Here is a 19410-nt window from a genome sequence, read left to right as displayed (position 1 = left end):
AACCTTGGTGGATGATGGCACCCCTGGTGGCTGTTAGAGGTACTGCTAGGCCAGCCTCCAGGACTGGCTGTTACACTGAGGTCCCTGTGAGGCTGCTCACCCACCCCCCACAACCCTCAGATTATCAGCTGGGCCCACGGCTCTCGGCTCGGCGCCTCCGGACCCACCTGCTGTTCCCCGCAGGCCTCTTTGGCACCGGAATCCAGTCCTACTTCACCTTTCTTCGCTTCCTGCTGCTGCTTAACCTGCTGACCCTACTTCTGACCACCAGCTTCGTCCTGCTGCCCCTGACCTGGCTCCGCCCCCCTGACAGAGGACCTGCTCTGAACTTCAGTGAGTGCCTGGCCCACGGAGGGAACAGTGCCCCCGAGCCCACCTGAACCCTGTGGGGCCTGGTCCACTGGGACAGCCCCAACCCTCTGTGTCCAAACCCGGGGCATCGTCCTGCTTGGGTCCAGCCGTGAGGCTCTACTCGATCTCGCCTTTTGCATAACAGGCCTCCTGACATGCCCTCATGACCCTGCTCAGGCCTCCTGAGATGGGAGGCTATGGAGTGAGAGGGGCAGAGCCTCACCTATGCCTTGGGGACCCTTCCCTATTGGACCCCTCTCCCTCCTCGACAGCCCTCCAGTGTCCTGGTGGCCACCAACCCCAGACTGGTGTTCCCAAGTTCAACAATCTACTTTGGAATGTTTTAACCGGCAGGGTGAGTGGGTCTGTACTGGCTGTGGACCAGGGAGGCTGGGGAACCTGGTGATCTAGCCTCAGGGAACCCCAGTCTAAGAGGACCCTCACCCCTCCAAGGGCACGTTGGCTTCTAGGGAGACGGTCCTCCACAGACAGGCTGGCTGGGTCAGCAGTGGGGTCAGAGAGAGGCTGAGGCCACTGTGCACAGCCCAGGCCCATGGACATGTGCCCACGGCCCTCAGAGCCCAGCTGGGGTCGGGGTTTGAAGGACAAGAAGGGAAAAATTGTCCAGGATTCTGGGATAAGCACCACCCTACCCTCATCCCTGGAAGCCACTGGGTGGTTACCGTGCGGGCTCCCGTGTTCCAGTCCTGGCTCTTCTTCCAAGCTGTGTGTCCTTAGGCAAGTTGCCCAACCCTTCTGAGCCTCTGTGAAATGGGGATACTCTTATTCTCTACCTGATGGGGTCACTGTGAGGGCTAATGTGTTAACAGCAAGAAAACACTTAGCACACAGCCTGGCTCACTTGTCATTGTCTGACATCCCCAGGCCTTCAACAACACCTATCTCTTTTACGGCGCGTACCGAGCGGGGCCTGAGAGCAGCTCAGTATACAGCATCCGCCTGGCCTACTTACTGAGCCCACTGGCCTGCCTGCTCCTCTGCTTCTGTGGGATTCTACGGCGGTGAGAGCAGAGCCCCTGCCTCCACCCCTTTCCAGGGGGTCTTCCCTGATCACCCCTGCTTGGCGTGGTACCCCCAAGCTGGCAGGGAGTCCCTGCCAATGGAGGTTCCAGGGCCGGAACTCTGCATGCCCAGCTGCAGACCTCAGGAGCGGGGCCGCCGCTCCTGTGTCCCCACCCCCCCACCCAGGCCGAGGCCAAAGGCTGCACTTAGGGCTGCCTGGGACTTCCCACCCCAGATCAGAGCCGAGCCGAGGCTGAGCCCTGGCCTCTGCCCCCTCCAGGATGGTGAAGGGGCTGCCACAGAAGATGTTCCTGGGCCAGGACTACAGGTCACCTCTCAGCGCCAAGGTCTTCTCTTCCTGGGACTTCTGCATCCAGGGGCAGGAGGCAGCTACCATCAAGAAGCATGAGATCAGCAACGAGTTCAAGGTGTGTGTGAGGATGTGCGTGAGTGTGAGTTGTGAGAGTGAATGAGTGTGGGAGCACGTGAGACTGTATGAGTGTGTGGCTTGAGTGTGGGAGTGTGTCTGTGTGTGTGTGTGTGCACACACGGTTTTCCAGCTGGAGGCGGGGGCTGTGCCGTGTCTGGGTGTGAGCGCTCACCTGCACGGTACTCTGGGGATGCTCTGGACAAAACCAGCCCGTCTGTCCCCGCCTCAGCGTCACCCCAACCTTGCCTAGAGCCTGGCAGCCTTTCTCCCCACGCACACCGACCTGGGGCTGTTTGCCAGCCCCCTCCGCTTCCACCTGGGCCAGCCCTAACCCACCTGTGCCCCTGCCCCTGCCCCCGTGATAGGTGGAGCTGGAGGAGGGGCGTCACTTGCTGATGGTGCAGCATCAGACCCGGGCTCAAAGGGCCTGCCACCTGCTCACCTACCTGCGGGTCAACATCCTCATCGGGCTCCTGGTGGTTGGGGCCATCAGTGCTATCTTCTGGGCCACCAAGTACTCGCAGGACAACAAGGAGGTGCCAGGCGACTGACATGCATTTATTTAATCCTGGCCAGACCTGGGGGAGGAGACGGGATGGTCCCACTTTGCAGAAGAGGAAACCGAGGCTCACAGAGGTTAAAGCAATTTGCCCAAAGTCATAACCAAGTCAGACAGGCTCTACCTGTGGATACCCCCTGCTGCCACTGGGAATAATCCGTGGGCTTCCAGATTCCGGGCCTGCACCAGAGTTACACTTGAAGGGGGCCGTAGGGGATAGGGGAGCCGCTGGGGGCCCTCCAGCCCACGGCACCCCCTTATCCACTTCTCCCCACAGGAGTCCCTGTTTCTGCTGCTCCAGTACCTGCCCCCTGGGGTCATCGCCCTGGTCAACTTTCTGGGTCCCCTGCTGTTTGTTTTCCTGGTCCAGCTGGAAAACTACCCTCCCAACACTGAGGTCAACCTCACCCTTATCTGGTGAGTGACACCTGGGGGGGTGACAGGTGGGACGGAGTGTGGAGGGCATGGAAGGGCTGTGTCCTGCCGCCTGTCTTGGTTATCACCTGGCATCAGGGGTCCCGTGCAAGGGAAGGCAGGCAGCTGCTCCCACACACAGTCTGGGGGGCCCCGGTCTAAGGTTCTCCAGTCCTCACCATCCAAAGCAAGCCAGTGACTGTTTTTGCCAGGACACATTGGGTGCCACAGTCACCCACCTAGGAACACAGCTCCCTCCCATGTGCCCCGAGGGTTTACACCCCTCACCTTGACACCCTCACGTGACCTGTGAAGTTAGGACCATCCTCACTGCCACTGGATAGATGAGGACACTGAGGTTTGAAAGGGTCAAGCGCCTTGGCCAAGGGAGGCTCCCCATGCCTGCCGGGTGCAGGTTCAAACTCAAGCTGTCCTCCGCCCCCAGGCTCTGCTCTGTCTCCTCTCCCAGGACTCGGGTCCTGCCTTGGACCCACCCACCCACAGGACCCCACACACACAACAGCTCCAGCCCAGGTTCTCTTTCCGTCTGCCACCCACCCCTCACTTGGCACGGTCTGCTTTTCCTCGGGCTTCCCTGGCACAGAAGCTGTCCGGAGCCCATTCTGCGTATCTACCCATTCCGAGGTAGATTGTGTTTGCTTTGAAATTTTATTCTTGGAATGGGTAATAGCACGTGCACATGGTAAAAAAAAAAATTCAAAATGCTCAAAAGCATGGAAGATGAAAATAAGCCCCCACCACCCCTGCCTTCCTCAACACAAGAACCACTGTTCCCAGCCAGGCTCCGGCTGTGCATCAGCCTTGAAAGTCCACACTTCATGGGATTTCCCTGGCGGTCCGGTGGTTAAGACTCCGTGCTTCCAATGCAGAGGGCGCGGGTTCGATCCCTGGTCGGGGCAGTAAGATCCCACGTACTGCGGAGTATGGATAAAAAGTAAAAAAGAAAGAAAGAAAGCAAGTCCACACTTTGATATAACGTGCAGGCAATCGTTTGGGGTTAGGCCACCCTACCTGTGTGATCCAGTTACATATTATTCAGGAGTGTGCATGCACGTGTTTGTGATATATGGACAGTGTAAACGGACTAGGGCATTAATAGGCCTTAGAAGAGAGATCTCACCTGCATTAATGATATAAAAGCACGTATGTGCCTGTGAATCTCCAAGCTGGGTGTGGGGGGAGGGTGGCTGGACTGTGCCGTGTTTCCCAAACTGATGTAAACAGAACCATTCTCCTGTGAATCATCTGGAGACCAAGATTCTAGGGAACGCACTTTGGGAAATATTGCCACGCATGGAGCAGTTTGGAAGGAGGCTGGGCTCTGGGTTTCGAGGGGGCTGGGCCCGGGAGAGACTTGAGCTTATGCAGATGTCAGCCACACCTGTGTCCCGAGTAGATGTGCCGTGTACCTGGGCTCCTCCCCTGACACAGTCCCCGCCCCCTCCCCTAACCCCCAGGTGTGTGGTGCTGAAGCTGGCCAGCCTGGGAATGTTCTCCTTCTCGCTGGGCCAGACTTTGCTGTGCTTTGGCAGAAACAAGACCAGCTGTGAGTCCTACGGCTACAACGCATGTGACTACCAGGTGGCCGGTGACTCCATCAGGGCCTGTCCCTCCTGTCCTCTGCAAAGCCCCACCTCTTTGATCTCCTCGTCCTTCTCAGGGTCTCACCTTTGTGAGAGGCTGTGGGCAGAGTTGCCCACCCAGAAGTCACCTCCAGGGGGCGCCATTCACATCACATTCTGCGCTCTGCAGAGAGGCAGCCCAGACTGTGGGCTTTGTCTGCTCAAATCTTATCCCAGGCCCGGGTTTTAACTTAGCAATCATATCAGACTCCAGGCAAGGCTCCTAGACCACAGAGTCCCCCAACGGGTGGGTGAGGGGCGGTTGGGGACCGAGGGTAGTGACAGATGCCCCCTCTGACCAGTGCTGGGAGAACTCGGTGGGGGAGGAGCTGTACAAACTCAGCATCTTCAACTTCCTCCTCACGGTGGCCTTCACCTTCCTTGTCAGCCTGCCTAGGAGGTGAGCCACGTGGGGACACTACGGGGGTGGAGTGGGCGTGTCTGGGGGTGGCCAGTGGCCACAGCCAGGGGTGAGCAGTTCTACATGCCTGTTACCGTGTGAGTGTGTTATGGTCCACAGCCAGGACCAACGAGGTCCACACACTTCTGGGTGATGGGTACCTGGGCACTCCCCTCCCCCAGGCTGCTGGTGGAGCGGTTCTCGGGCCGGTTCTGGGCCTGGCTGGACCGGGAGGAGTTCCTGCTGCCCAAGAACGTGCTGGACATCGTGGAGGGCCAGACAGTCACCTGGATGGGCCTCTTCTACTGCCCCCTGCTGCCCCTGCTTAACAGCATCTTCGTCTTCCTCACCTTCTACATCAAGAAGGTGAGGGCTCGGGGGCTGGGAGGGAGCAGGGCCGCACCTGTGTGGGCACCCCGAGCGCCAGCAGCAGAGCAGCCCTCACCTCCTGCTGCTGCCCCGCCGGGCACCTCCCATCTGCACACTGCGCTGAGGCCCCTGTGTCCTTGCTCGCTCCTTAGTACACCCTGCTGAGGAACTCCAGGGCGTCCCCTCGGCCGTTCCGCGCCTCCAGCTCCATCTTCTTCTTCCAGCTGGTGCTCATCCTGGGCCTGCTCCTGGCCGCTGTGCCCCTGGGCTATGTGGTCAGCAGGTGAGGGGAGCAGACGGGCTGAGGCTGCCGGGCCGGCAGCTCGTCACCCGAGCACTGACACCGGCCCTCCTCTGGCGGTCTCTCCCCAGCATCCGCTCCTCCTGGGACTGTGGCCTCCTCACCAACTATTCAGCCCCCTGGCAGGTGGTCCCAGAGCTGGTGGCCCTCCGGCTCCCACCCCCTAGCCAGCGCATCCTCCACTACCTGGGCTCCCACGCCTTCAGCTTCCCCCTCCTCATCCTGCTCAGGTGCCTTTCAGGGCAGCAGGGGCCGAGGGAGGGGGCACCCCCAGCCAGTCTCATGGGATCTGGGGGCCAGACAAGGAGAGCCCAAGGTCGCAGGGAGCCAGGGGCCTAAGGGCAGGTGGCCTGGGGGTTGCCCTGTGCCCCTGGGCAGCCCCTGAAGGCCCTCACCTGTAAAGCGGGCACTTTAAGTGACCACTGGGGAAGCACGTCGCCTGGTGCAGACACGCTGTGAGCCTGCCGCGCTTGTTATTCTTACTACATTTAGAGGAGAGGGGCTGAGCGACCAGTGGGAGGAAGGAGAGGAGAGAGAAAGCCGTGTCTAGGAACCTGGAAGAGAGAAGACCCCGGGAGGTGGTTTTTAAGAGACTGGGGTGGGGAAGGAGGAAGTAGGGGGGCTGACTGACCTAGCATCCCCGTCTATCCAAAGCCTTGTCCTGACCGTGTGCGTCTCCCAGTCCCAGGCCAGCGCGAGGGCCATCCGGGGGCTCCGGAAGCAACTGGTGTGGGTGAGTGTCCGCCGGACTGGGGAGGGGTCACGGACTCCGGGCAAGACCCTGTCGGGATTGTGGCCTCAGGCCGCGGATAGAAGTGGGGAAGGTGGAGGGAGGGAACCGGTGCCTCCGGCCGGGAACCAGTCAACAGGAATGTGGCTTTAGGCTTGGGGACCCGGTTTAACGGGAGTGTGGGCTTGGGCTGAAGTAGAAGGTGAAACTGGTGGGGGCGTGGTCTCTGGCCAGGCTGGGGCGGGACCTGATGGGGCGCGGCCTTGGGCTGGGGCGGGATCGGGAGGGGCGTGGTCTCTGGCCCGGCGGGGCGGGTCTAGGGATAGGGCGGGAGATTGGTGGGGCGGGGCCTCGGGGCTGCTACTGCGAGGTGGCCGCTTCTCCCGCGGCAGCTGGTGAGAGGAGGCGCCGCTCGTAAACCGGCCGCTCGCTCCCCTCTTCCGCCCCAGCAAGTGCAGGAGAAGTGGCACCTGGTGGATGACCTGTCGCGGCTGATGTCGGAGCCGGGCTCCGGCGACTCTCTGGGGCCTGAGTCCCCTCACTCCCGAGGTTCGCGCCCGAGATCCTTCTGCCCCGGATTCCCGTGCCCGGGCTCCCCGGGACCCAGGGCCTCCAGGCCGGAACCCTCCCTTGAGGATCCTAACGGGTTGCGCGGTGTCCGGGTCCCTGCCCGTAGCTGCCGCTTCCCCAGCGGTTCGGAGCTGTAGCACCGACCCCCACCACCGCCCGGAGCTTCCCCAGGGCCCCGTGTGCAGCTCCCCACTTCCTGCTCCCTCGCCCCACGCTCGTGACCCCAGGTGACCACCGCCTCTCTCAGTGGGCCCTCCAGCAGGGTGCCCTAAGGTGGGGTGCATATACCTAGGGGCATCAAGAAGAAAATATGGGAACTTGTATTTATATTTTTATCTCAATCCTTAAAAGTTTCTATTTTTGTTGAATGTTTTGTAGTATGCATAATATGTTAGTATAGTAAGCCATGAATGCAGTTGCTAAATACACATCCATGGGCAGTGCTCAGGAGCTGTTTACCCTGGGCAGTACCGTTATAAAAGTCCAGAGACCTGCACCTGCGGGAAGGGGAAGGCCTGGCCGCAGTGAGAGCAAACAGTGGGGGCTTGCTGAGCTCTGACTGCAGGCACCCTACACAACATCCTGTAATTCCTCCTTCACGTGTGAGACCACTGAGACCCACAGACGTTATGAGTCAGCAAGGGGCAGAGCTCAGATCTGACCTGCATCAGGAGACACTCCGAGTGTGGGCCCCGGGAGGTAGCGGAGCCCGCTGCCCAGGAAGGCAGGGCTGCGTCCAAGATTCCCAAGCCTCGGGTGCCGAGGCTGCAGAGGTTCTCAATCTGTGGTTCTCAGCCTCGGAGAACTCCTGAGAAGCCCCGTCAGCTGCTGGCCCTGTGCCAGCGACTCTGACGCCATTGGTCCAGGTGCAGCCAGCAGCCAGACATCTGGACTTTCTAAAGCTCCCAGGTGACTCTCACCGGCAGCCAGGGTTGAGGATTGCTGGCCTAAAGAGCCGTCAGGAGGGAAGGTCAGGAGAAACCCCAGGACGTGCTTGACGAGGCTCTACTTCCAGCAGCAGGAGGCCAGCGCCTGGCTGGATTCCCAGCCTGGACACGGCATCTGGGCGGCTCTGGCCCGGCGCCCTCAGTCCAGGGGCTTCACGTGGTCGTTGCAGTCTTGGCTGGTTCAGCTCCTCCTGTCGCTGTCCCTCTCTCTCACTCACCCAGCATCCCATGACCCATCCGCCTGTCAACAAGTGCTGGGCCCTGTTTTGGGGCTGGTGGTGAGACTGCGGGAGACACAGGGAGCTACGTGCTCAGCTTGGGGAGGGCAACCAGTCTGGCCCCAAAGAAGGCGACACACGTTGTTAATTAGCAGCTTAGGGTCAACGTGTGGTCCCGGACCAGCAGCACCAACATCACCTGGGAACTTTTTAGAAAAGCCAGTTCTCGGGCCCCACCGCACCTCCTCTAAGGGTGGAGCCCAGCGATGTGGTTTAATGAGCCCCCGGGGGTGAGGCTGTTGGGTGCGAAGCGGGAGAACCTGCAGCACTGAGGCATCCAGGTCCTTCTTATCACCTTCACGTGCCTTCAGAGAACCCGCCAAGTGCATCACCGGATGTGAGGGGGACGAGCTTCAGGACCTTGAGGAACTCAAACTCGGGGCCTCAGTTTGCTTGACCAAAGCCTGGGGATGACACCACCCTCCTCTGTGTGGCTGTGAGGACTGAATGAGCAGTTACTTATATAGTGTCCTTCCTAGGAGAGCAGTTGAGGCCCTATTACAACATGGTCATTGGCCTAACGGAGCAAAGTGGGACAGATGGGAAGGGGCCCTGATGGCCCTGTGACCGTGCCGGCCCAGCGAGGCAACCTGGGGCTCAGGGGGGAGCCATCGCAGTCAGCAGGAGGGTTTCGTGGAGTGGGCGACTAGCGGGGCCTTGGGGGACGGAGGACTCGACCGGAGGTGAAGGCAGAGGAACGGCCTGAGCCACGGTGTAGAGACAGGCCGGGCGGGCCTGAGCTGTGGAAACTGGGACTCTGAGTCCTCTAGACTGGGCTCTGGGGCCCACGAGGACAACCAGAGTGAAGGCGGAACCAGCACACCTATGGCTGGGCTTGGAGAGCCCGGGGGTCCGGTAACGTTGAGCGTCTACCAGCAGCAAAGAAGACACACGTGGGCAGGGAGAGGCCCGTGGGGTTATTGCAGTAAGTGGAGCCAGGGTCTCTCCAGGTGCAGGAGCCCCAGTGCCTCCACCTTGGGGTGGGGGAGGGGGTCCCGGACTCTCCCCACCCAGCCCTGAGAGGGCTCCCAGCTACTCTGGCCAAGGCAGCCCAGCACAGATTCCCACCCAGGGGACCCTCCCAGGAAAGTGACGCAAGGAGGTGCTGGTAAGGCCATTTATCATAGAGGAGACTGGCCCTCGGTGGGCAGGAATCACGAAATGTCAGTCTAGTGGGTGACAGGAGAGCTTTGAGGACACCCTGACTCCGCTCCATCTAGGTGACCTGGGCTCACCTGGGGCAACCTACTCGGTGCTGTCACACCTGCAGCCTGTGGAGAAGAGGCGCAGAACAGCTCAGAGAAACAGCCCTCATTTGGTGGGGCACACAGGTGATGGCTGGAGAGGGGTAGTCGGGGTGAGGCAGTAGAGATGCCCCCGGTCCCACCAAGGCCTGGGGGAATTGTCCCTCGAGTCCACCCACCGTTCTCTGCTCTGACTCTGGCTCCCCAGACACACCGATAAAAGGGGGAGGCTTCTCATGAGCTGCCTCAGCTCGAATCAGAAGCCCTGAGCACAACGTAGAGGAAAAACCTCGAGCTTCTGGGACTTCAGGCAACAGACTGCCCACAGCTGAGGGGACGCTTCTGCCTGCCTTCAGTCGTCAGTTCCTTCCACGCACCCCTCCCGGCAGAGTGAGAACAGACTTTCTGGAAGGGAATTTCGCTAGGAAAACTAAGAGAAGATTAGCTTTTGCCCAAATGCAGAGAGGTAGGTGGGTCCCCAGAGCACATCCCCAGGGGTACGAGTCAGGACTCTGGGTGGCAAGGGACAGATGCTGATTCTTGCCCACTGAGGAGAAGGGACCACCAAGGTGACAAAGCCAGTCCTCAGGGGAGCTCCAGGACACTGTGCCCAGGCTTGGGCAGGGTCATCCCACCAGACCAGCTTCCCAACACGCCCAGGCCTCAGTGGGTGCCCCTGAGCCGGGCCTAGGGGCCCCAGGGCAGGGCTGTAACTGGCCTGCCTTGGGTCAGGTGCCGGTTCCTGGGCTGTGCTGGGGATGTGAGTGCCACTGACCTGTGAGGCTCTGTAGGAGAGAAGAGCCCGCACAGGAAGCAAATTGTTCCCTGGGGGCGGGACATCCTCCCTGAGGAAGGCACCTGTGTGCAAATCAAAGCTCCATGTTCTGTGATAGCAGGAGAAAAACGCATATGCAGCTGTGTCAGTGTAGAAACAGGGAGTGTTTCAATAAAGTCACTTCATTCATTTTTTTAAAAAAAAGCCTCTGTGGGATTGGATGGGTCCTAGTCCCACCTTACCTGCTCCCTCTCTTCTCTCTGCCCTGAGCCCCCAGCCCTGAGGGGTCCAACCCACCAGTTCTTCAGAAGGACCCTCATGATTACATCGGGCCCACCTCGATAATCTGGGATAATCCTCTCGTCTCAAAATCAGCGGGTTAGCAAGCTTAATTCCCCCTTGCTGGCTACCAGTGCCTCCACCTTGGGGTGGGGGGGTCCCGGTGAGGACTCCAGGGTGAGGACACGGACGTCTTCTACCCTGGGGTCCTACAGCTCGGCAGTGGCGGCGACTGTGAACCCTGGTTTGGCTCCTGGCCCCTCCTAACTCCCTGGGGGTGTGGGGAGAGTCGCCGTCCCGGGCCCAGCCCTGGGGCGCTGTGGCATCCCGGTTATCTCCCCGCTGCAGGCACGCACCCACCCAGGGAGCACCCAGAGGCTCTGGAGTGGAGGTGGCCTCGCTCGAGGAAGCGCTTGCCCTCCTGGCTGAGGGCCCCGCGCGGCAGAGCCATGAGGGTCCTGCGGCTGCTCTGCTTGGCTGCGCTGGGTGAGCTGCCCAGGGACGTGGTGGGAGGGGGCCGCTGCCAGGGCCTTGAGGTGGCAGACTCAGGGTCCAGGGGTCTAGGGAGCACAGGAGACACCTCTGCAAGCACAGGACAGAGAGGGGAAGGTTTAGGCTTGAGTCTCAGACCAGCCAGTTATTGCTTCACCACTCTGGGTCCACTCTACTCATCTGCAGAATGGGCTGATGATACGAAACGCTCCGGGCTCCAAAGAGCTTCTGTGAGTGACGGTGCTTGTGGAGTCCTGGGCCTCCTTCTGGGCTCAGGATGAGGCTTTCTGAGTGGGCTCTGGCCTCCCCTCCACCCTGGGCTCTCCTAACTGCCCTCCCCTCTCTTACAGCCACCAGCAGCTCCGCAAAGCAGGAGAAAGGTGAGTTTCCCAGCATGCTGGAAGGCGGAGTACCCCCAGATGGGGACCCTGGAGTCAGAGGCCTCTACCCACGGTAGAGGCTTTGGCCGGCCGGGGGAAGGGTGTTGCGGGTGAGTGGCGTCTGCTGCTAGACCACTGGAAGGTTCTGGACCCCAGCCTCAACCCATGCAGGGCCCTGGAGGGTTGGAGAAGAGAAAGCTCTGCAGGAGGTGGGAGTGGGCGGGACAACAGACAGACGGTGGGGACAGTGACGTGGGGCAAGGAAAGTGCTTGGCTTCCCCTTGGGCTGTGTGTGGTGGGGGGGCAGGTATTACCAGCGGAGGCAGGCAGAGGGCGTGTCCCGGGCAGGGGTACCCCAATCACTCTGAGTGCCTGATCTGTAGCAGAAGCCCCTGCGGTGGGTGTGACCCCAGGGCAGGCTGGGGGCATTCTGGTGGGGTGCCTTGGCCCAGGAGGAGGGTGAGTGAGAGAATGAGGAAGTCTGGGCTCCCCCAACTCCCCCCTCCCTGAGGTCCAGCAAAGGGGAAACTGCCTGACTCTCAGAGGCAACAGGAAGGTGTCAGGGCCCCTCTCTCCACCAGCCGCCTGGTGTAAGAGCCAGTGAGAGGGGAGGCTCCCGGTGGCCGTCCCTCCTCCCCTCAGCTTTGGCCGCCTCTGTCTTTCCACTCCCCTTCCTTCTCCTGCCCTCTCCCCTGCCCCCATTTCCAGCCCTGTGACCCTTAAAGTCAAGGTGGTCAGTCACCTCCTCCTCTCCACATCTCTGCAAGGGCGGCTGCCCTTCCTCTGGTCTCATCTGGACCTGTAACTTCCCTGGTCTCAGGGCTGCAGTTGCAGCCGCTTCTATTCCACTTAAGGGTGGACCTCACTTGAGTGCCGCATGGGCTGAACTATCATTTCCTTATTTGCTTTAAAAACAAACACATCAAAAAAAAAAAAAAAAAAAAAACACATCATGGTGTTTCCGCTAAAAGGAGAACTGTGCAGGGCCCTGGCCTCTGGGTCTCCGGGAAGTACCTGGGCAGGGCCGGTCCACCCCCCTCCAACCCCTGACTTCTGCTCAGACTCTTGCCCAGCAAGTCCTGCTAACTAAACTGCTAAGGAGCCGACTGACAAATCATTCATTCATTCATTCATTCATTTATCCAATCATTCAGTAATTACTGGTTGAGCATCTGTTTGGTACCAGGTGCTGCTTGAGGCCCCAGGATGGTGGGTGCAGAAACAAAACAGAGATCCCTACCCTCACGTAGCTTACATTCTAGTGGGGCCGGAGGGACAGATGATAATAAAAATAAGCACATTCTACAGCGTGCTAGAACGTGATAGGTCCCAGAGAACAGCAAGCAGGGAAGAGGGGAAGGGAACATGGGTTGGGGGTGGGGAGGGAGGGCACCATCTACTGGGAAGTCATCACTGAGAAGGGGACACGCCAGCAAGGACACGAAGGAGGTGGTAGAGCAGGATGTGCCTGGACAAGAGCCTGCGTGGCCAGAGCACAGGAAGCAGGGGCAGGGGAGTGTTGGATGAGGTAGGGGGGCAGTGTTGAGTCGGGGGGGCCCTGTGGGCATAGCAATGGGAGGGTTTACAGCAGAAGGGTTGACCTGATTTACTCTTCCTGGGGTCATTTTGGCTGCTGTGTTGAGAAGAGATGGGGTGGGGATGAAGGCTAGAATCCCAGAGAGCCTTTAGACTGTTCCCGGGATCCAGAGGAGAGATTGGGTGATAGCCAGGAGGCCTGGCAAGGTGGTCAAGGTATATTCTGAAGGCCTTTGCTGATAGATGGGATGGGATGGGAAAGACAGAGCTGTGGAAGATGACTCGGGGGGTTTGGGTCTGAGCAGCTGGGAACTGGCGGCAGCCTTACAACTGATTACTACTAATGGGAACAAGAGGTTGGGCCTGAGATATTGGGTGTTAAGAGCCAAGATTTTGGAACGTTTCTGTGTATTTTGAAATCCCCAAGAATCATGGCAAGTGCAGTATTGAGTGTAGCAGGAACCAGGCACAAGAATCTTCAAGGGATGGTGGGCATTTCCAGGTAACTGTAACCCAGAGGGGCAGGGTGCAGTGTCTGAAGACATGAGGTTCAAGGCTGCTGTTTAGGGAGGGAGGAGGGAGAGTGGTCCAGGAATAGCAAGAGGATGCCCGCCCTCGCCATCCCAGGCCAGTGTTGGGAAGGCTGTGAGGACCCCCCGCCACCTGAGATACCACTGGTGCAGGCACTGTGTGGGGGAGGGGAGGCTGGTTTCCATTAGGTGTAGAAGGTGAGATGTGAGAGGAGAGCTTGAGGGTTCCGGGATTCGGTGCAACTGAGCCTACCAGCCTTCCAGAGGGCGCAGGGGGAGGTGGGACATAAAGGGGGACTTTCAGAGCCCTAGAAAAGGTGGGGCAGGAAGATGAGGCCTGGGGTCTCCCGTGGGGCTGCCATGAAAGAAGACAATGTTCGGGGTGGGGGGCTGGGGCGCGGCTGGTTGAAGGACAGATTCAGAGTGCGAGTGTGTACAAAGGAGTCTTGATAACTGTCCCCTCCCCCCAATCCTGAAACCCGCTTCACTTGTCAGGGGGCTGTGCTAGTTTCCTGGGGCTGCTCTAACGAAGTACCACAGAGAAATCGATTCTCTCCTGGTTCTGGAGGCTTCATCTGAAGGCTCACCTGCGGGCTGTGGTAGTCCTTGGCGTTGCCTGGCTTGTGACAGCATCACTCCAAACTCTGCCTCTGTCTTTACATGGCCTGTGTGTGTGTGTGTGTGTCTTTGTCTCTTCTCTTTAGGGCCCACCCTAATCCAGCAAGGGTTACTGAAGTCCATCTGTACGGACCCCATTTCCAAATAAGGTCCCATTCACAAGTACCTGGGGTTAAGGCTTGAATACATCTTCCTTTTTGGAGGACACAATTCAACTCTCAACAGATGGGCTGCTTGTTCAACCCTCATCAGATCCCTGGGCCCGAGCTCAGGTCTAATGAATTGGGCCTCCAGGGTTGGGACTCCAATCTCCAAGCTTCTGGGTTATCACAGAAACAAGCTAGGGAGAGGTAGGGGCGATCCTGAAGGGCCTCCAAGCCCAGCTGGACGGCAATCCACTGCCCGGCCTGGGCACAGCCCTAAGCTGCTCGCTCTTTCTTTAGTGACAGCGGGAGGCTCTGCACAGCCATTCGATCACCCCAGCCCTGGCTGGCTCAGCTTCCGGTCCCCGGGGTGTCCTTGTCGCTTGATCAAATTTTGAGTGTGCCATCCTATCTTCAAATGTTCAGACACAGATGATGAATTTGTAATTAAATGATAGACCCCTCGTTATGGGTGGGCTAGATGCATAAACTAAATAATCAAAAGGAAAGACCCACACAGGTCTTGTTAGAATAAAAAGTGAGTGCTCTACCCTGTAGGGCACTAAAACCGAAAGTGGCTTCTGTCTGTGAACTTATGTAAATCAGGCTTCTATTAATGGCCATCGTAATGGAAATGAAGGTGGGCCAGCATTTTCTTTCCATTTTTGTTAAGTCAAGGTCATTTCCCCATAGTGAAGGGAGCAACAGTGTCATCACCCTGAAGCCTGAACCCACATTTCCCCGGGGGTGTGGGGGGGGAAGATTCTGGCCCCAAGAGCCGTTGACTGTTGGGCCCCAGAGTCACGTTGACGAAATTGTTGGTAGCAGTTTGCAAACTGGTGCCCTGGAGAGTAGATTAAACTCTAGATAGAGCTTTACTTAACTTCAAAGATTTTGCATGAAGGAGTGTTTGAAAAAAAAATAGTATGAGGGCTTCCCTGGTGGTGCAGAGAGTCCGCCTGCCGATGCAGGGGACGCGGGTTCGTGCCCCGGTCTGGGAGGATCCCACGTGCTGCGGAGCGGCTGAGCCCGTGGGCCATGGCCGCTGAGCCTGCGCGTCCGGGTCCTGTGCTCCGCGGCGGGAGAGGCCACAACAGTGAGAGGCCCGCGTACCGCAAAAAAAAAAAAAAAAAATTCTGGGTATTTCACATGAATAGAATCATACAATATGTGGCCTTTCGTGTCTGATGTATTTCATTCAGCATAATGTGTTTTTTTGGTTTTTTAAATTTATTTATTTATTTGGCTGTGTTGGGTCTTTGTTTCTGCGTTAGGGCTTTCTCTAGTTGTGGCAAGTGGGGGCCATTCTTCATCGCGGTGCGCGGGCCTCTCACTATCGCGGCCTCTCTTGTTGCGGAGCACAGGCTCCAGACGCGCAGGCTCAGCGGCCATGGCTCACGGGCCCAGCTGCTCCGCGGCATGTGGGATCTTCCCAGACCAGGGCTTGAACCCGTGTCCCCTGCATTAGCAGGCAGATTCTCAACCGCTGCGCCAGCAGGGAAGCCGCAGCATAATGTTTTTAAGGTTCATCCATGTTGTAGCAGGTGTCAGTGCTTCATTCCTTTTCATGGATGAATACTCTTCCGTCATGTGGATGGACCACATTTTGTTTATCCGTCATCCATTGATGGACATCTGGGCTGTTTCCACCTTTTGGCTGTTGTGAATAGTGCTGCTGTGAACATGTGTGTACAAGTATCTGTTAGCGTCCCTGTTTTCAATTCTTTTGGTATATAGCTAGGAGTGGAATTGCTGGGTCGTGTGGTAATTCTTTAACTTTTTGAGGAATTGCCAGACGAGCATTTTCTTAAGGTGCTTGTTAAACGTTGGTTTCCTTCTTCCTCTTTGGACTGTCTCATCTTTAAGAGACTGCCTAAATTTTATTCATTGTTAATCTGAATTCAAAATTAACTGGGTGTCCTGTATTTTTAGCTGCTCAGTCTGGCAACCCAGAATATACCACATGAAAATAAAACCAAATACATGGATGAAATTGTATGGTATACACTGCAAGTAGGGTAGAAGCTCAGGCGCGAGGCGGAGGGAGCAATCCAGAAGGCTGCCTGGAGGAGCAATCAGTCAGTTAGGCCACTAGGCTCATTAGGCATGTGTACTGAGGGAACTGGCTAGGGGGAGGGCATTAAAGTCTCCCAGCCACACCTGTGCTCCCGCCCTCTCCCACCCTGCCAGAGCCGGTGTCCCAGCTGCAAGCTGACTTCACCCTGTTGGACAGGGGGTCAGGCCTCAGGGTAGAGGTGTTCTGCCAGGCATCCTCGGGCAGCCCACCCATCACCTACAGACTGGTCAGGAGGAACGGGCACATCCACATGCAGCAGACTCGGAACCCTGGGCAGCCAGCCAACTTCTCCTTCCCACTGAACCAGACGTCGGACTGGTTCCGGTGCCAGGCTGAAAACAACATCAGCGTCCAGCACACTCCCTTCACACTGGTGCCCCCAGGTGAGAGGGCCCCTTGGTTTCCAGAGGGGCAGCTGGCGCTTCTGAGTAGGTCAGTGGGAGGTGCCAAAAGCAGGGACGGGTGCCCTGACGCAGCCATGCCTACCCTGGCCTGGCCTAACGGAAGTCCAGCCCAGCTGTCCCCCGCCTCCTTCACAGGAGAGCTGCCCCCGGGACCCACCTTCGCGCTGGCTGCCTGCCTCATCTCCATCATAGCCGTCTTTTCTTGGAAACTGAGCCGGACCAAGCAGATCAGGTAGGAAATGGGTGCTGGATGTGGGGGAGGAGTGAACTGCTGATGGCCTATGTGGACCAACGGGGGCCCTGGCTTGGCAGAGCCGGTGGTGGTTTGGTAGGGCAGGGCTGCCATTGGAACCAAGCAGGACCCTATGGGGCTTTCCCAGGACAGACCCCTCCTCCATATCTTCTGCTGTAGCTCCTCTCTGAAGTACCCAGATAACAGTATCTCAGGCATATTTCCTGAATTTTTCAGATGCTAAAACCCACGACCCAATGGAAGAAATTAACTACTTGAGGATCATGGGTTCGTAGCCCAGGGGCCTTCTGGTGCCTAAGGATCGATAATGTTAACCTCTGTGACACCAACCAATCAGAGAATTGATCACATACCCTGCGGCTCCCCTCCCTCACCTGGCCGATAAAAGTGCTTTGCTGAAAGCCCTCGAGGAGTTCGGAATTTGGGGGGGCAGAGCGCCCCTGCCCCGTTCCCCTTGCGTGGCCCCGCAGTAAAACTTTCTGTGCTCCAAACTCCAACATTTTGTTTTGTTCGGCTTCACAGTGTGTTGGGCACATGAACTTGCGTTCGGTAACACCACCAGGGCAAAGAAAGGGCCGTATGGCTTATGCATGACTTGCAAAAGTTCACTTAGGGCCTACCGTGTGCCAAGTGCCCATGGAGCACGTTGGCGGCTTTATCTGACCCTGACCATGCTCTAGCCGCCTTGTCGTGGAGTCCACTGCCTCTGGGTGGGGCTCTCTCCAATACTCCCTATTGGTCTGAGGAGGATGGAGCCTCCGGGGCACCAGGGTGGGCCAGGGGCTTCTGCCCTCCATGGAAACCCCGTCAGTCTTTCCAGCTGGTGACCGGAGGCAGGGGCTGGACCTCCTGGGGTCCCCTCTCGAAGGCTATTACTTCACTGACTTGTAAAGTGACCAGGGCCTTTGTGCTGTCTAACCCTGGGCACCGCAGGCCTCTGTGTGCCCCACCTGCCTGGCCTTTGGCAGTGGTCACCTCTGCCTCCGAACTTCTCACCTCCCCTCGTTCCTAAGACACTTCTGTCTCCTGGTCATCCTCCCCGCCCCTCTGGTACCAAAGCTGTCTCCCCAGAATCACACCCCTGTCCCTCCCTCGAAGAGAAACCAATTACTCTTATCTAAGTTTCAGGAGGAAGCAGCAAACAGAAAAAAAAACAAGAACCAGTTAGAACCAACTAGGCTCAAGATGGCGGAGGATTCGACTTCCAATAGATCTAGAGCCTTACTACACGCTCTATACGTTAGCTAAATGACACACCCACCAGCACCAGGACAGCTGGCGATCACCATGATGACAACCAGAAAAGCCCCTATGAGAACTGAAAAGGAGAGTTGCATCAGTTCCAGGTCCAAACCACACCCCTGTTCTTGGATAACTCATGAATATTCCTCCCACTCATTCCAAACCCCTCCCTTTTACTCCAACCCTCCTATTTATTTGGTGTCTCCAACTGAATTGGGTTGAGTTGATTTGCAAACTAGGTTCCCGCTTCTCCATTCTTTGGCCATTGAAGAAAGCTGGTGCTCTTCCAGTCTCAGCATCCGTTTTGTTATCGACTGAGCAAATCAAGCCTCCCTGGCTGAGACAGGGGGTCTCAGCCCAAGCTAGGACCCCAGTGTGGGTTTGGTCGACCAATTCACTAACACCTGGCCAGCCTCTTTGGTGGGCTTTGTCCAGGAGTCCTTGGCACTCTCCTTGTCTTACCTCTGCGCCCCTCCCTCCCAAGTCTGTCCCAGAGGCTAGGCTCATGGGCGAACCATGTCAGCTCTCTGAGCCTCAGTTTCCCCTTCTATAACAGGGGGTATACAGACCAGGGGCCAGTACTTGGCCTCCAGGTGATTCAGTGCCCCCACCTTATTTCGTGGTGTGACTAAGCCTCACGCCCCTCCTCCTGCCCAGGGCACTGATGCACTTGCCACCAATAAAATTCCTGGAGGCCTTGGGAGGGGGTGGCTGGGAGGTATGCTGGCTTAACCTGGAGTCTCAACTCCTTTGTCATCAAGGTCGTGACCAGAAGATGCAGGCTGGGCAGAGTCCCCAGGAGAGCCCTGGTCCTTGTCCCCTATAGAAGGACCCACCATTTGAAGAAATGAAATGAAGAAAAGAATGAAGAAAAGCCCCACCAGCCTGGATTCTTGGAGCGCTGGTGTTCTTCATCAAATACTCATGGTGCTAGTTTGAGGGATTTAGGATGGGGGGAGCTGTAGGGGGAAGGAGAGGTCCATAGGAGGACGGGGCTCTGTGAGGGCCCCTCTCCTCACCGCTCAGCAGCTCGTCACCGTCCATCCAGGTCTGGGGAGACGGTGGGGTAGATGTGAAGGCCCAGAGGCACCAGCCCACCCAGGGCCACTGCTTCCTCCCCCACCCCTGCTCCCCTCTTCCCTGGAGTGGCACCCCATCTCCTGGTGGCCCAGTCCTCTGGCTCCACTGCTCACCTGTCACCGTCCCATTCACCTGGAGGACTCTGGGCCCCACCTGGCCAGCACCCCCTCATTAATCTTTACCTGCAACTATGATGTCTGGAATTCCTCCCTGCCGAGTCAGCCTGAGGCCCCTGGAGAACCAGCCCCCCTCCCCACCCACACACACCTAGAGCCATCCCAGTTTGGACGCTCTGAACCATTTCCGGAAAGAATTGTATTAAACTCTGCCCCCTGCCGGCCA

General features: G+C 58.0%; 1 protein-coding gene across 7 annotated transcripts in view; it reads left to right on the top strand.

Moving 5' to 3' along the window:
• The window catches only part of TMC8 (transmembrane channel like 8), a 23285-nt gene extending 3875 nt beyond the window's left edge, over positions 1-19410 (top strand). For 2 of the 7 annotated variants that reach the window (XM_067714058.1, XM_067714057.1), the window contains exons 4-22: positions 184-333; positions 624-706; positions 1237-1373; positions 1655-1802; positions 2170-2340; positions 2641-2780; positions 4256-4379; positions 4723-4820; positions 5003-5186; positions 5342-5472; positions 5562-5720; positions 6145-6223; positions 6670-6769; positions 10662-10799; positions 11156-11185; positions 16203-16472; positions 16629-16725; positions 17869-18092; positions 18750-19410. In XM_067714058.1, the coding sequence (XP_067570159.1) occupies positions 184-333; positions 624-706; positions 1237-1373; positions 1655-1802; positions 2170-2340; positions 2641-2780; positions 4256-4379; positions 4723-4820; positions 5003-5186; positions 5342-5472; positions 5562-5720; positions 6145-6223; positions 6670-6769; positions 10662-10799; positions 11156-11185; positions 16203-16472; positions 16629-16725; positions 17869-17914 (2285 nt within the window). In that variant the 3' untranslated portion in view covers positions 17915-18092; positions 18750-19410. Of the gene's footprint in view, positions 1-183; positions 334-623; positions 707-1236; positions 1374-1654; positions 1803-2169; positions 2341-2640; positions 2781-4255; positions 4380-4722; positions 4821-5002; positions 5187-5341; positions 5473-5561; positions 5721-6144; positions 6224-6669; positions 10413-10661; positions 10800-11155; positions 11186-16202; positions 16473-16628; positions 16726-16962; positions 17244-17868; positions 18093-18749 lie in introns of those variants that run through there. The other 5 variants (XM_067714061.1, XM_067714059.1, XM_067714062.1 and 2 more) reach the window with 5 other exon arrangements.

Source organism: Pseudorca crassidens, chromosome 19 (genome assembly GCF_039906515.1).
Source record: "Pseudorca crassidens isolate mPseCra1 chromosome 19, mPseCra1.hap1, whole genome shotgun sequence".
NCBI lineage: Eukaryota > Metazoa > Chordata > Mammalia > Artiodactyla > Delphinidae > Pseudorca > Pseudorca crassidens.
The sequence above is the reverse complement of the archived record's forward strand: the minus strand, read 5'-3'. Positions and strand labels throughout refer to the sequence as shown.